We start from the raw sequence: 16,749 nt of genomic DNA on the forward strand, positions 1-16,749 counted from the left end.
CGTATTATTATGCTTTTCTCTCTAACAACTTAAATAATTGCAATACAACAAGTATGAAGACCTGCCTACTTTTTTCCAAAATAGCCAAGGTAATCAATAATGCAGAAATATACCACCACTTGTTTCCAATGAATTATTGAAAGCAATTGATATATCTCCCGTAAGCAGGAAATTTTGAGAATATACAAAAGCATGATAAATCCAAACACAAAACTACAGAAGAAACAAAGTTACAAAGATGTAATAATACCAAAAAAAAAAAGAGAATATATAGTATAGTCTTTTGCCGTAGCCGAATTATTAGTTAAGCATATGAGATAAACTAATACGTACGTACAAAATAAATAGATCACTACTACATACTGTATTTCATAGCCTACTTCGCCGAACAAGTAGTTTTATTTTCCTTTTTTTTTTTACCAACAAAGAAAAGGGAAGGTCACACGTGAGTTGCATGACACGATACGACATATATATAAGTCAATTGCGATTCTACTAAGAGCCGTTGACCAGCATTATGATCTTTTACCGTCAACGAACTCGGTTTTTGTGTTGTTTGTTTCTGGTCCAAACTAAGACGTAAGATGTTGTCCTTAATTGTACTTGCATTATACAGCACACATTCTGACCAGTTCCACTATATCCTCTTGAGTTTCAACTGAAACACGATTTCAACCCCACCACAATGAAAAAAAAAAATGTAATGTTATAAACTTATAATGTTACGTAATGACTTAGTAAATAAACCTGAGATGAGCAATGTATAAATAGATATAATTAATGTATATTTCACTATTTATGTTTATTTATATATTCCCTCCGTTTCACAAAGAGTGTCATTTGAGAGAAATTTTTTTGTTTCACAAAGAGTGTCATTTTACATTTCCAATGAGTGTTTTAATACTAAATTTTCTTTTTTACCCTTAAACCCAAAACTATTTTCATTGAATTTAGATTATTAACTACTTATTAAATAGGGGTAAACATGTATAATTCTAACTTTTCTTAATTTGTGTGAAATGTGTCAGAATGACACTTTTTGTGAAACGGAGGGAGTATATCTGTATCATAATAGATGATTTTTTTAGTATTTTTACAAAGATTAAGAAAAATAATAAATGTTGTATCATTATTAATTACTTTTGTTTTATATTCCTTTTAGTACTCATTTACTCATACTTTTTTTACACTTGTCATTCAAGTGCATGTCTATATTTAATTATTTATTATAAAAGTAAAAACATTAATTAGTTATTTGATTTTAAGAATAAATATACATTAAATACACTAAAAAAATCATCCTTTGTGATACAAGAAAAAATTCTAGAATATCAACATTCATGATACAGAAGGACTATATGCGTATATATAGGGGACTAATATACTAATCATTTAGATGGTCACTTCATTAAATATGGCTAATATGAGAATTTGGGAGTTTCGATCGTAGAAGCCAATTAAAATTTGGGATAGTGGAGCAGAAGAAATGAAAAGAAACTTATACTTTTTATTTAGTTGAACAACGAAACTCTGAAATTGAATAATCTGAAAGCAAAACAGGACTTGAACTTAACAAACATATGACTGATTTGCATGCATGAAGGGACCACGTTCATCAACATGTTTGAAATTTATTACAATATAACGTATTCAGAAACAAAGAAAAAGGTATTAGAATGGGAAACTTTCTCTTTAGACATATGTATCCGTTTCAATTCTCTCGTCATTGATCTTGTGTCTTTTATTATATTACCAAACGATTCTTTGTTTTCTTGTGTACGGTCGTCGACTCCTGAAAGAATATATGATTTATGTTAACATATGAAATAGGTAACTGAAATTTGATTGAGGTGTAGCATTGTAAAGTATGATAAGTAATCATTACCGTTAGAGTAGACGATTAAGTAATCTAGTAGTGAGGAGGAGGTGGCGATTTGTAAAGGTAGGGTTGGTGTGGTGGCGAGTAGTGATGTACTGGAGGAGGAGGAGACTTGTAGACCGGAGGAGGAGAGTAGTGCTTAACTGGTGGTGGGGGAGATTTGTACTCGTAATCCTTCTTGGGAGGAGGAGGAGACTTGTAGACTGGAGGGGGAGAGTAGTGCTTCACTGGTGGTGGGGGAGATTTGTACTCGTAATCCTTCTTTGGAGGGGGAGGAGACTTGTAGACCGGAGGAGGAGAGTAGTGCTTAACTGGTGGTGGGGGAGATTTGTACTCGTAATCCTTCTTGGGAGGGGGAGGAGACTTGTAGACCGGAGGAGGAGAGTAGTGCTTCACTGGTGGTGGGGGAGATTTGTACTCGTAATCCTTCTTGGGAGGGGGAGGAGACTTGTAGACCGGAGGAGGAGAGTAGTGCTTAACTGGTGGTGGGGGAGATTTGTACTCATAATCCTTCTTGGGAGGAGGAGGAGACTTGTAGACCGGAGGGGGAGAGTAGTGCTTCACTGGTGGTGGGGGAGATTTGTACTCGTAATCCTTCTTGGGAGGGGGAGGCGACTTGTAGACCGGAGGGGGAGAGTAGTGCTTAACTGGTGGTGGGGGAGATTTGTACTCATAATCCTTCTTGGGTGGAGGAGGTGACTTGTAGACCGGAGGGGGAGAGTAGTGTTTAACTGGTGGCGGGGGAGATTTGTACTCATAATCCTTCTTGGGTGGAGGAGGTGACTTGTAGACCGGAGGGGGAGAGTAGTGTTTAACTGGTGGCGGGGGAGATTTGTACTCATAATCCTTCTTGGGTGGAGGAGGTGACTTGTAGACCGGAGGGGGAGAGTAGTGTTTAACTGGTGGCGGGGGAGATTTGTACTCATAATCCTTCTTGGGTGGAGGAGGTGACTTGTAGACCGGAGGGGGAGAGTAGTGTTTAACTGGTGGCGGGGGAGATTTGTACTCATAATCCTTCTTGGGTGGAGGAGGTGACTTGTAGACCGGAGGGGGAGAGTAGTGTTTAACTGGTGGCGGGGGAGATTTGTACTCGTAGTCCTTCTTGGGTGGGGGAGGAGACTTGTAGACCGGAGGAGGAGAGTAGTGTTTAACTGGTGGTGGAGGGGATTTGTAAACCGGAGGAGTGTAGTGTTTGACCGGTGGAGTAGGGGAAGAATAGAAGTAATTTGCGGTGGTTTGAGATACAAAAGCAAGGGAGAATGCTAAGATAAGAAAAGAGGCCATTGGTGACCCCATTTTGTTATGTGTTTATGTTTGTGTTTGATGCTCTTACTCTCTCCCCTTAGCACCCTTTATATAGCTTCTCAATTTTACATTTAATCCCTTTTTTACTACTATCTCTCATGGTAGTAATTTTGTGTCGTGTCTAAGTAATACAAATAAAGAAGATATTTAATTATTCAAAGAAAGAAAATGAGTTTAGTCTCCCTCGGGCTTCATTATTGTTATCTTTATATATCCCTTCTATTATTTTTGGTCGTCTTTGATCGACATGTTCTGCATGTTCCGAACATACAAAATCAAATATAATATAGACTATAAAGAACATTGAATGTGAAGCTAACATAATTTTACCATGGTATATGTAATATGTTAATGGAACCCAAAACAAAATTAAAAGAATTGATCGAGAGCTTAGATCATGGCCCCAAAGATCTTAATTGTTATATGAGATAATTACACAATTCTTTCTGATATGGTAAATCGTTAAAATGTAAAAATTATTGCATTTAAGATCACATAAAATCTACCTTACTTTAGTTTTCTTCTATCAAAACGTTTAACTAAAGAAATGAAGCCATATGAATTAATGCCATGGTGTGCTTTCATCAATTACCCAAAATATGTATTAAAATATTTGATGAATTTAAACTAATGCATGTAACAAATTATCTTATCAGTTACAAGTTTATCATATCTTTTAACAATTTTTTTTTTTACATTTTATTCATTGCAACCTACAAATTTTATGTCAGATATTATTAATTATTTAGTAGCTAAATAAAAGAAAAATGTATATACAGAAAAAAAAAAAAAAAAAGAAGCAACGCGTTAAAGTCTTAAAGATATAGGCGGCCAAGTTGACTATAGAAGGAAAGGAACATTGATAGAGAAGGTTGTCATTGTTCATGTACTGGATTCTCTCTTGTACCGGTGACAGTCAGTCAATCTTTTTGTATTTGGGTTTTTGTTTCATTACATTTTTATAACATGTTTCTTTTGTCATTACTCTTGTTAATCCGCCATTTCTTTATGTAAATGTTAATTAGTCTACATTAAATCAATTGTAAATACGTTTTAAGATCAAGACAAGATAAATAATTTATGGTGAATTTTGTTCTAGCTGCTTACTTGTGAACGATGTATACAACCCAACGAGAAATGCCATAACGTAGATACATTGTATATTTCTTTTTTCATATCCATAATAGGCCAAATTTCTTCTTGAAAATTAGGGTAATAAACTAATAACACCGAAGCTTGGTCAACATATGACTATATAACATTTTGGATACAAGAATTTAAATGAGGTTTTATTTTTGCTTTGATTTTTATCAAATGGGTAGTAAGTAACCAGCTGGATAATGAAATAGACAAATCAACAACTTAACATTCTATATAGTATTTTTTTTTCTCGAAATTTGACTATTTTGGTTAGGCGTGAAAAGTTATATAACTAATCTTGACAATTTTGATAAAGAAGAAATCGACCTCAAACGAAATTAATATAATCACCGTCAATTAATAATTTAGACCAAGTTAATTTAAATTAGGGTTTGTTATTTTAACATAATACTAATGTTTGAAATAAACAAATATTTGTTTGAAGAACATACGAAAGACACAGTACGATTTACTTTTTTTGTTTATTAAGTAATGATCCGAATATACATAAATGATGAATTTGATTGTTCGGTTTTTCTTTCTATCGAATTAAGCTTAGGAATGAAAATATACCAACAACAACTTAACTTTTTGTGACGATGTGTGTGTGTGTATTAAGTTCAAATTCGTTTTATCCAAAAAAGTTACTAATGTTGCAAGGCAGCTTAGGCAGATGCGAAACATCGTTTGGTGATTCAAAGTCCAAGCCAATAAAGGTAACAAAACGGAAAATGGTATTTGATTGATAATCTTACGCGACGTAGGTACGTCTGTGATGTGGTAGCTTATAAGGTTCATAATAGCTGTATGGTTTTTTGTTTTATTTTGTCAATAGAACTGGTTGATTTATTTTTATTTTGATTTTTTCTCCTTGGAGATAAGATATATAATATATTAATATCAATAAATTACCAACTACGTGTCGCTGAATTGAGAAAAAATATGAAATGTATAAAAAAGAAAGAACATACATTGATCGATCGAACCATATTAATTGTTACTATTCCCTGGTAAACACCTATGGAGTTTATGTTTGTCGTAATGCACACTTTCCCCAACCTTACTGTGTTTCAATAAATGAAGAATAAAATGTGTTCCAATAAATCGGACACAATTGGATTCACTTATTTTATATATTCTTACATATTTCTTCATACGGAATGTGTAAAGTATTGTCAACAAAAAGAAAATGTAATGTTTAATCACTATTATCACTGATATTTTTCTCTCTTCCAGTGAATGTTAAACACCTCAACTCATCAGTTTTCTCGACAAACAAGTACGAAACTGTCTCTCCTCCATTAGTGATCTTCTCGACCGCAAGTATGATGGAGCGCTTCGACTATGGGTTGCATCAAAACTACATAAGACATGTTTATAGTAGTTGATCTAAAATCATTCTTTTTAAAAATAAAATTTTCACTCAATTCAGGCTCTCATTCGTTCACAAATCGTAAATTAGAATGTTACCGAAAAAACAAGAAAATCGTAAATTAGAAACTCATTATATTTACATATAAATAAACTCTATACCTAAAAAAGATGGTCAATACTCAAAAGACAGTAGTTTTGTGTTGCTTTCTATTATTATATTAAAAACTACGTGCTTGAATTTTCATAATAATGATCTACCAAACAAATCAATGACTTTAAAGCAAAAATTCCATGCAAAAGTTAAAGAAGCTAAGTAAAAAGTCTTATTTTTTTCCTTTAACATGGCTGATTGATTTCTCATTAAATAACTTGGGTTAGAACTGTTAAAGCTGGTGAAAAGGCTCCCTCCATTACCGGAATGTTCACCTCAACAGTTTATTTTTATTCATTAATGGTTTATTTTGTAATGAATCTTGATAATATGTTGCAGTAATTTATAACGTTTTAATTAAGTATTGAAAAACCTAAAGTAACATGTTAATGATCTTCAATCCTAAAAATTATAGCTCATAATTTTTTAAGAAACAAATATTTATATAATAATAACTATCATTGCAATGTGTGAATGCATGAAACTGAAACTTCTGAATTACCAAATTCGTGTATCCGTGTGAAAGCACTGGAAGGGGTTGGTAGACTTCATTTCTTCGTGGGGGGCCGCAAGAGGGCTGCTAAATACGTCATTCTGTACAATTTTTTTGTTATTCATCCTTTTATTGATTTTGTATCCTCTCGAGAAAAACTCGTCCCTCTTTTAAATTTTTAATCCCTCAAAATGCATATATAATCGATTAATTGCTATTACTCTAAATATGTATAGAATCAGAGTTGCTTACCATAGAACAATACTTTTACTTTTTTTTTGTTGTAGTTGTTAAGGGAACAGTTTTTCTTTCAGTGTGACAATATCTCCAAATTAGGTAATAAACCACAAAGGAATGAAGGATAGACACATATTCGAGAATAATCTTACTATTTATACTAGTATTTTTGCAGTAGTTTTTGCTCAAAAATACTTTTTGGAAAGTTTTTACATTTAATGCATTGACTTTAATATTAGTTACCAAAACTTCAAAATTAATTATAGGTAAAATTTTAAAAAATAAGGAAATCTTTCTACCTCATTCAAAAATAAATATATGATTTCTTTTCATTTTTATTTGAATTTATATTTAAATTATCTTGAATTATTCTATAATACATTTAGTTTTAAAAAATTGTGACTTTTTTCCTGCATATGATGTAATACAAAATTTAAAAAACGGACATATATTACTCAATAGATGAATAAAAAATACGGGTACAATATCCCACATCGTCTAAAAAAATTGGGCAATGGTTTAGAGTCTTACTATAAAAGAGACCAAAATAATTCTGAATACAAATGAGTAGAAACCTTGATTTATCAGACATTCAAACTTTAAAAACTTTTATTTGGTTTATTCTGGTTTTTTATTTTAAAGATTTTTAAAAGGTTAAATATGAAAAATATTTAAAACTTTTAAAAAGTTAAATATGATAAATATTATACAAATATTATACCATAGATACACAATGAATTTTAAAAATTAAGATGATATAGTGTGAGTTAAAATATCTCGGGACAGAGAATTATAGCAGGACGGGTTTTATCGATATTTATATAAATTAAAAAATATCATTAATTCGGTGTTACACAGATAAAACATCATTTCATTATTTTGTTAACATTGTCAGTATCAGAGAATAGACATATCTAATTAAATTGATTAAATAAATATTATGTAAAAAAAATTTATATTGCCGTATTATATGGTTTATTTAATAATTATTATATAATTATAACATATTTAACTAACAAATACAACTTAAAATTTAAATATTTTAGTTATAAATAATTTTGCCCCGCGGTATGCTGCGGGTCCTAATCTAGTTAAGTTAATAATTTACAGTCATAAAAGTCTAAAATTTATAAGTTCTGAAAAGACTTGCGATAGTGAAATGCACTACATGTACAAATCTAAGTAGGTACTGACTACTGAGTACTGACTATTAAACCAAGACCCAACGAAGTGTTGTGTTTATGGATATTAACTTTCTGATAAATATATATTTTTTGGTTATAATCCCATTGGGTCCAAACTTACACAGAACACAGTCTGAATTAAACTTAATCGAAAATCCCAAAAGAATATTTCCCAAAACTAACTTACAAACTAAACAACATTTTCTTCCATTGCAATATCTCAATTAAAAAAGGTATAAAACGGAAACGAACTTCAGAGTGTGAAAAATTACACGTAAAAAGAGCAGAAAAATACATAAATACTAGAGATCTTCGCTAACGTGATAATACATCTTTGAACTTTGTTTGCTAAAGCCTAAAGGAGAATGGTGTTTGTTACTAACTATAAAAACTTAAATATGTTATAACTACAATAATGTTTATTTGGTAGAAAATAGGTAGATGTAGATCCATCTAAATCAATATATATTCTACAAAATTCGCAAACAATTATTTTTTCATAAAAATGCATGCATCTCTTTTTCTTCATGGGAATAAACAATTCAACAATCTCCTTGATAGTCTTTCGTCGTGCCAAACAACAAAAACAAGAAGAATTATTGGATAATGTAAACGAATATGTTAATCACCGACTATGAAAAGTATCCAAAAAGACACAAACTCAATCTCATTAACCTTTTTTCCCGTAAAGATTTGCCAACACATTGAAAAAAGAAGATGATGAAAGGTGGATATAAAAACGTGTAGCGTATACATTTTAGTTTATATATTCAAAAGTAGTATCGTTTCTGAAAAAACAAATTTTGAAAAGGAAACTAAAACACATTTGTCTACGGTAGATTTTGACAACCGACATGGAGACTTGGCCATACGTTGTAATGAACATGTTTAAAAGCGTATCGTAGTATCAAACTAAGTATATATGAATAATTAAGTGATTAGAATCCAAAGATATTTAAGTTGTTTTTGTCTAACATTAAACTTTCCAGCTTTGGTATCAAGAGTCATTTAGAACTCTATGATTGAGGAGACGACTAAACGAATAAAGATATATGCTTATCTTTGAATGCTAGCGAGTTAAAATATTTGTTCCAAACTAGTGGCTAAACAATACTTTAAAATATTGTCAACGGTATTTTAGATATATCGTGACTAGGCGTATTTGTTTATAAATTTCAGCAGTAAATGTGGATTAACATCGTGAAGGCTATGAACCTATGGTTCTCGTGAGCACGTTGCAGCATTTCGTATGAAACATTTAATTGTTAGAGGACAAAACTTACTTCGCATTTTTCTTGTTTCTTGCCATTTTTTTTGTTTCTTTTAATCTATTGTTAAGTGATCAGCTTGTTATAGACGGACGTGTGTTGTAGTGTTGTTAACTGATCAGCTTATTACAGAAAAGCAAAAAGATCATACAAGTTTTGTCTCTAAAATCACTAACTATTGCTCGTAAAAGGAGAAAACGAAAAAACATCCGACTGATGTGGTAATTAGGGTTCAGAAGTAGAAAACCGTGAGAGAGGGACACAACAGACATGAAAAATGTTTGATATGTAATACGAAAAGTGACGCGGGGGAAAGCATCTGCCTTCGAATAACGTGTTTTGTGGTGTGCATATATAATTTTTTGGCAAGAGAATGAGAGATTAATCATTTGTTTTTTGTTTTCCATTATAAATACTAAATGATTTTTCTGTGTGTGTTTAAATGATTTCTTTGAAAAGTAAGTAACAAGTAATATATACTCCCTCCGTTTCATAAAGAGTGTCATTTTGACACATCTTCTTTGTTACAAAAAGAGTGTCATTTTATATTTTCAATGTAGTTTTAAAGATTAAAATCTCTTTTTTATCCCTATAATTTGAGCTAATTAATTAGAAAGAGAAATATTTTGTGCATTTATAAAGAGTAAAATAGAAATTTAGATAATTTTCTTAATTTGTGTGCATTATGTCAAAATAACACTCTTTGTGAAACAGAGGGAGTATTATTTTTGTTAACACTACCAATACCAATCAATTGCTGTTATGTAATAAATATCGTTTGTCGATTTTATGAATTACAAGTGGAGCAATATGTATGGGATGGTAGACTTTTAACGTTAAAACTATATAATAAAAAGACCAGTTTTATTTTCTGATTAAAAGTAGAACAATTTGTTGAGTGGTAGATCTTATATTCTTATGATAGAGACATTCTACTTGTACAATACGTTTATTGTAAGTAGTACTGATATATATCAAACGAGTACAAGTGTACAACGACGAAATAATAAAACGATATGATAAGGAAAAAAACTTAAGGTTAATGAATATGATGGATGACTATGAAACGCGAAACATTCAAATTTGTTTTTGTAGATTAGTATTTTAACACACACATACACACACTATAATACTAGATGATTACGATCACCAAAATTTATTCGTCTGATCCAACTGTTATAAAGTTAGTTATTTATAGTACATAATGAAAATCTAGGTGAAAAATTCGGAATGTAAATATGATCGATCGTAGTCATACAGGCGGACCTATATAGGTACAAGCCTGGGAGGTCACATGACATGGAAAATTTTTAAATTTTTATCTAAAGGTTAATGAGAAAAAAACACATTTGCCCCTACAATTTTTTTTTTATAACTGTGTTGACCTGGTATAAAATTCATCATGGGTCCGCTTACTCACTATGCAATGAATTAAGAATGTTTAAACATCACTTATATCTATTCTATCCTAAAAGAGTCTAAAACCGACAAAACATTGTTTAGAAGCAAGAAACAAATTTGTTAGTGTTTCTAGGGTCAAAATGTTAATCCAATGCATTTGACTAATTATAAAAATTAGAAATAGATTAAGAGTGTTTAGATAACACTTCTAGAAAACAGCTTTGTGTTTATAGGGTCAAAATGTGTTACAATTCAATGTATTTAACTAATTATAAGAATTAAAAATGAGTCTGTTTCTGCTTCTCTTCGTCGAAACTTGGATGAAGACAACATAGATGTGATTGAGCGGGCCTTGGTTATGATTTTAACACCTTAGCGAAGAAGATTCAGTAATATCATCCTTTTTTATTCCGTTTTTGTGTATTCAAAGCTTCGGTAGAGATAAATTGATCTTTATATTCTCAAATTAAATTTCATACAAATTTAAATGTATTCAGATATCAAAAAGTCCTACTAAAACTCTAGAAAAATAGTTTACGAAGAGAAAGAAACTAATTGTTTAGTTGGTAAATCATAATGCTATCAACATCTAACCGGTAATCGATATGATGTTTGAAGTCGAAATTAGAAAAGTAATCCACAACCCCGAAAGTAATAATAATACTAATCACGTCTCTTTTTTTTCTTTTTCTTTATTCTTCGGTCGAATGTTCGTTCAGAAAGTTTACAGTTTCCACAATCAGACAATATATGTGTAACATAATTCAGACCACAAAAAAAAAAGATTTAAATAAAATTAATCAATCTGTAGTATTAACATTCATCTCAAAATAATAAAGTCTTCCCCGTCTACATCACCCACAAACGCGTCTCACAAACAAAACTTATTGACAAAAAGGGAACTGAAACCAAAAAATTGTTCTTTTCCCAAGCAGAAGAGAAGACAAAAGGAGAGAGGAAGACAAGTCAAACATATGAATTGAGAAAGAAAGAAAACTAAAACAAAAAGAGTTGTGGATAAAGCAGAGTAGAGCAAATGTAATGTTTTTATTGATATTAGCCAGAGATAATCATCTTCATATAAAAAATTCCATCAGAAGAAAATAAACAAGAATCAATTCATATGTAAAGCCAATCTTTTTAGTAATGAGCATATGAAATTAACAACACAACTTAATAACAGGACTCATGAGCTAAGAAGGGAACAAAAAGTATACATATATATATGTTATAAGAGCCTTTTTAAGGTTCTATTATTACCTCATATTCTACAATCTCCGCGCATCTTTGTTTCTCTCGAGTCTTGACTCAGGTTTGCTTCAACGATACAACAAGTGATGTAATGTGCGGTTTAATTGAGATTTCTACGGATGGATGATCTTTCCGCTAGACAAGATACAATAAACTACCATTTGGTTGAGGAACCACAATGTCCCTGAGTCATCCATCACCTTCTTCCTCGTTGTCCTGGTCTTGAACCTGGTTTTCTTGAGAACTGGAGCCGTAGGAACTTGGAATCAGGCTCGTTTTCGTCCATTCGATAACCTGTGAAATAGGTTGTAAAGAACATTAAGGTTCAAGCGCATAGCTTCTTATAGGACGAGTTTATGGTTTAAGGATTAAGGCATAGTTTGAAGGCATATATAGCACATAGTGTGTTATGGCATATGATGTAGGGTTGTACTTTTCGAAACCAAACTCACTGTATCGTAATATGTAGTAATTGGAAGACAACCAAATATAAAAAGATTCACTAACACAAACTTAAAATACAAGTGATCCAAAAGCCAGGAGAACAGTTAAAAGCAAAAAAAAAGTGGCAAGAAAGAGAAGCTTATCGTTTACCTTGTAAGGTGCTCAGAGCAGTCGCTGCACAAGCAGGGCTTGTAAAATCAACAAAACAAAGAACAATAGGATCTCCATTGCGCTGTATTGCCCATAAAATGAGAAATACTTCAGTACGTAGGTTTATCAAAGTAATAAGATACTTGGGTAAGCGATTTCCAACAAGACCCTAACTTAAAAGCAAGGAATCTTACATGTTTGGAGTCTTTGGTCACAAGTCTCACTTCTCTATATCCTAAAAAAGGTCGAAATATATCTAGACCTTGGTTAAGGACAGTAAAAATAAATGGTTTCCGTCAAGTTAGTTAAATAGGATAAAAAAAAGCATATCAGTTTCAATTGGCATCAAATAGGATACGAGCTACTTCCCTCCTTGAGCAATTAGGAGGAAGTCCTTCAACATATAAAGTGTTGGATGCATCTGGAGGTAAAGGTCGTTCTCGGTTACGCCTACCAACAGATTCTGGTGGATCAAAACCCATAGCATGGCCATTTAGACCATGGTCTAGAGGAAGAACTCCACCACGTCTCATCATAAAATCATCAATGGTTTGACCGTTACCTCCTCCTCCTCTTCCCATGGAAACAGAACCAGCTTCTCCTGATTGCATAGAAGGAGTTTGCTTCAAGAGAAAGAAAAAAACAAAACTTTTTCAGAACTTTTTCAGAACAGTGAAACAAAAATGAATGAATCAACAAGAATGGTACCACGCTTTGGAGGTATCGATCATAAGCTGAACCAATAGTTCTAGTATCGGGAACATCAAGATCCTCATCCCGCGGATAATAACCACCACCACCACTACCACCGTGCATCTCATGCCCTGAAGTCATTATAGATGGTGGAGCTTCTACAGGACGGTAACAAAAACATTTGAATTCACCTCTTTCATTACTCAATCTCAGGATTTGTTAAGCTATAACATTCAAATTACGAGCATAACTATCTATGTGCTTACTTATACTCCCCTTATGATTGATGATACGATCAAATTGCTTAATCATGTCCTCAGATTTACAAATTTGGGTATTAAGAGAAAACGTGAAAGGAAAGCTTACCGAAATCGGAACGGGGACGTTTAGGAGGACCACTTGGAGGATGCTGATGCTGTTGCTGTTGTTGTCTCTGCTGGTTCCAGTACCCATCCGCCATGGAAATCGAAGCTTTACTAAATGGATAATTTAATAAGGGAACCCTAATTTCGATGAATAGAATCGATTCTATCTGGATTTGATTGAAGAAAACCCTAGCTTCCCTCCTTCTTCTTCTTCTTCTTCTTCTGCTCCAAAGCTCTCTCACGAAATCAAAAATTTCTCGAATCCCTCTTTGATTCCAGTTTCTTCTTTGTGTGTAATCACGATTGATTTCGAAATTTCTGATTCTTTTTGCTCTCTTCAAAGATCCGAGTCTTGTAGACCCGGCCCGTTTTATTGACCCGATATGATTTCAATTTTAACGGTTTAACGGCCCGCTAAATCAACTTTTTTCAGGCCCATATGACCCGAGTTCGGTTATGTTGTTGTATCCAGGATCCGGTTTTCAGTATATTGCTACACATGCATTATGCATATATTGGTCATGTACTCATGTTAATTTTGCTTAGTAAGTAAGTGATCAAACAACTATCTTGTCTGTTTTGTATTATGTTTTGTTAAACGATAAATTTTGGCGATAATAGTAAAAATTGAGTTTTTTTTTTTTACGACAATACAAATTATACACCTCTCTTTGGTGAGAAGAGAACAAAGATGAGTACCAGTGGCCCACTTACTCCAAAGTATCAGTTATACAGCAGCAAATAAATTTAACCGATGGTATAAACAACTATAAATGAAGAGGAGATACAATAACAATATATATGTACAGATCAGTCTAAGATAAGTGAATGTGTGAATTACCGATTGTCGTATGTGTATAATAGATGCTTTCTTAAGGAGTAACGAGAAAATACTCCGATGTTGTCTTGGAGAGTACATATGCTGGCATGCAAAATCACAATGAATGAACTTTGAATAAGCGAATTAATAATAAATACTCCCTCTGTATCATAATACTTGATGTTTTAGAATTTTTACATGAATTAAGAAAAACATTTAATGTTTAGCAATAAATGTATTCTTCATTTATAATAACATATTTTTATAATTATTAACTAATAGTATTTCATCAAATTTTTAAATTCTCATTTAATGATTTTTGAAATTTGTAATTTCTTAGTATTAATTGATAAAAGTATACAGAAAATCATCCTTTGTGATACAAGAAAAAATTCTAGAACATCAAGTATTCTGATACAGAGGGAGTAGTTGACAAGAAAATATATGTGTATATAAACGACAAAATAAAAACGGAGTTATGTTTATTATATATACTCATATACTATATAAATGTAGGAAATGAGGAGATGGGGCCAAACACAACAACAATACAACAAAAGTAAGTAGGTTTCCATGTTTCCTTGAGAGTTTTTTCTTTTTGTTAACCAAAACTTTCATTTGTTCTCTACCCTCTTTGCCTTAATCATCATTCATTTTATTTCTCTAAACTCCAATCATACAATCTATCATCGCACCCTCTAATTTACTTTAACTTTTATCAAAAATTTCCACTCCAAAACTTTACTATTGATTTATATTCCTTTGTATACTGTATCACAAAAAAAAAAAAAAACTACATTTGTTGATGTTTTATATATGCATATATTTTGGCATTGGTTGTAACTTGTAACACACACACACACAGTCACACATATATGCTATTTACATGATCTTATTAGTTTTTTTAAAAAAACGGTACTTGCAAGTATTATTAATGAGATTCTCCGTTTCAGTAGCCTTCAACAATTGCAGAGTTTAATGTGAACAAAGTATTAACGTAGACGCAACGGTTTTAATAATCTTACGTTCCAACAGTTAGCAACATTTGAATAAATTAATGTACATATGTCATATGCCATAACAATTGTAAAAGAGAAAGAATATAATACAATGTTCGGAACACTTGAAAATATCGTTGAAGTTTGTAAAGATTACAGTATATATTATTTAATTGATTGATCATTTATTCATTTCACCAGGAGAAGTGGAGATATTCAAATGTTAGTTTTTAAGTCTCCTTATATACATATAATATTCGTTAACAATGCATATATATATATATATATAATGTAATATTAAATACCAAATGTACAATAGTATTAGATTATAAAACTCCAATATTTTTAGTAGTAGTATAATAGTACCATACTACCATCTACATATATATAAATGCATGGAAAATTGAACAATAACTTTTGTGTCTTGATACTTGGGCATGGATCATCCAATCCAAGGTTTTCGATTTGCTTTTACAATGTCGAGACGAGCTAGATCCTATGTAATGCTATACTACTAGTATCAAACAAAATCACATTCATATTCGTTTGTAAACCACTTACTAATTTGTTTTGTCGGTGAATTTCCAAGGATTACACAAATAAAGAATTGAGTTATACTATAGTAGTATAACAAAATGATATAGATAAAATAAAAACAAAAAAAAGTAGAGAAAAGAATTGGGAGATGATGCATTGCATTATTATTGTTTTCACCAAAAAGTGATACATTCTCCTCGACTAACTCCCACAAAATCTGGAGGGAAGCACCAAAGACCAACCGGGGCCCCACTTACTTACCCTCCTTCTTAGGGGTACTTTTGTCTTTTCGTATCCAACGGCAACCAACATTCAACGTAGCTGCGCAAAAAGAATAAACCTTCCCTCTTTTTAAATTACCGTTATAGCCCCCAGTCCCCTCCTTGCGTGAAGTCTTTCTTAGACCGGACAACCTGAACCGGCCAGCTCTTGTCCTAATTGGATTAGAACTCAGTATTAGTCATATTTAAGATAAGAGTAAAAGTCTTAAGAAATATGAATGTCCATGAAGTAGGCTGTATCATCAGATTGAAGATAAAACTATAAGTTGCAAACAGAGAATATGATGTATCAATTCATCACATTTGACAATGCCCATGCCAATGAAAAGATAAAAATTAATACACCAAAAAAAATTTAAGTTCGAATGTAGTACTCTGCTGCATGGGGAATAACTAATAAAAATTTAAGTTTTAAGAACATTTAAAGATAAAAGAAAAAGGAAGAATAAAGTATATATTGTTGGGTAATAACTAATAAGTAATAACTAGAAGTAAATAAACTGGTCTCCTTTAATTAGTGGTACAAAAATACAATAGTAGTAGAATTAAATATGTTTAATTAAAAAAAAGAATTAAATATGTTTTTTTTTTTTAACCGTGGTGAAAGTTTCTTTTAATTTTTTTTTTTTTTTTGTTGATTCACGTCTTCTCTCTGTCATCGCTGTCTCTGACTTGCTTGTCTTCCTCCTTGTTCCTTTTTGCTTTTCCGTCGTTTTTCTCCGCCGGATTTTTCTCTCTCTCCACCACACTATTTATCTCCCGGAAAATAAAATAAAAA

At 31.9% G+C, this 16,749-nt stretch overlaps 2 protein-coding genes across 3 annotated transcripts; both read right to left on the reverse strand.

Moving 5' to 3' along the window:
* On the reverse strand, positions 1,488-3,210 carry LOC104713358 (extensin-3-like). Its single transcript, XM_010430457.2, has 2 exons — positions 1,886-3,210; positions 1,488-1,792 (listed from the first exon to the last, which is right to left on the reverse strand). Exon 1 carries the CDS (start codon positions 3,173-3,175, stop codon positions 1,910-1,912), a length of 1,266 nt encoding a protein of 421 aa, XP_010428759.1. The 5' UTR covers positions 3,176-3,210; the 3' UTR covers positions 1,488-1,792; positions 1,886-1,909.
* Positions 11,461-13,656, reverse strand: LOC104713359 (nuclear speckle RNA-binding protein A-like). Of its 2 annotated transcripts, none has more exons than XM_010430460.2 (6): positions 13,337-13,656; positions 12,986-13,101; positions 12,636-12,900; positions 12,472-12,533; positions 12,278-12,359; positions 11,461-11,977 (listed from the first exon to the last, which is right to left on the reverse strand). In XM_010430460.2, the coding sequence occupies exons 1-6, from the start codon at positions 13,428-13,430 to the stop codon at positions 11,880-11,882; spliced, it is 717 nt and encodes a 238-aa protein (XP_010428762.1). In that variant the 5' UTR covers positions 13,431-13,656; the 3' UTR covers positions 11,461-11,879. The 2 variants fall into 2 exon arrangements, with proteins under 2 accessions (XP_010428762.1, XP_010428760.1); XM_010430458.2 differs by having other exon boundaries at positions 12,986-13,128; positions 13,337-13,655.

This window comes from Camelina sativa, chromosome 9 (assembly GCF_000633955.1).
Source record: "Camelina sativa cultivar DH55 chromosome 9, Cs, whole genome shotgun sequence".
In the NCBI taxonomy this organism is placed as follows: Eukaryota; Viridiplantae; Streptophyta; class Magnoliopsida; order Brassicales; family Brassicaceae; genus Camelina; species Camelina sativa.

Bases quoted from the DNA above. Each gene is read 5' to 3' on its own strand.
- LOC104713359 (XM_010430458.2), bottom strand. From the start codon at position 13,430: ATGGCGGATGGGTACTGGAACCAGCAGAGACAACAACAGCAACAGCAT. The intron at 13,129-13,336 runs GTAAGCTTTCCT...ACCGTCCTGTAG, and splicing joins ACGTCCCCGTTCCGATTTCG to AAGCTCCACCATCTATAATG. The intron at 11,978-12,277 runs GTAAACGATAAG...CCTATTTCACAG, and splicing joins TGCTCTGAGCACCTTACAAG to GTTATCGAATGGACGAAAAC.
- LOC104713358 (XM_010430457.2), bottom strand. From the start codon at position 3,175: ATGGGGTCACCAATGGCCTCTTTTCTTATCTTAGCATTCTCCCTTGCT.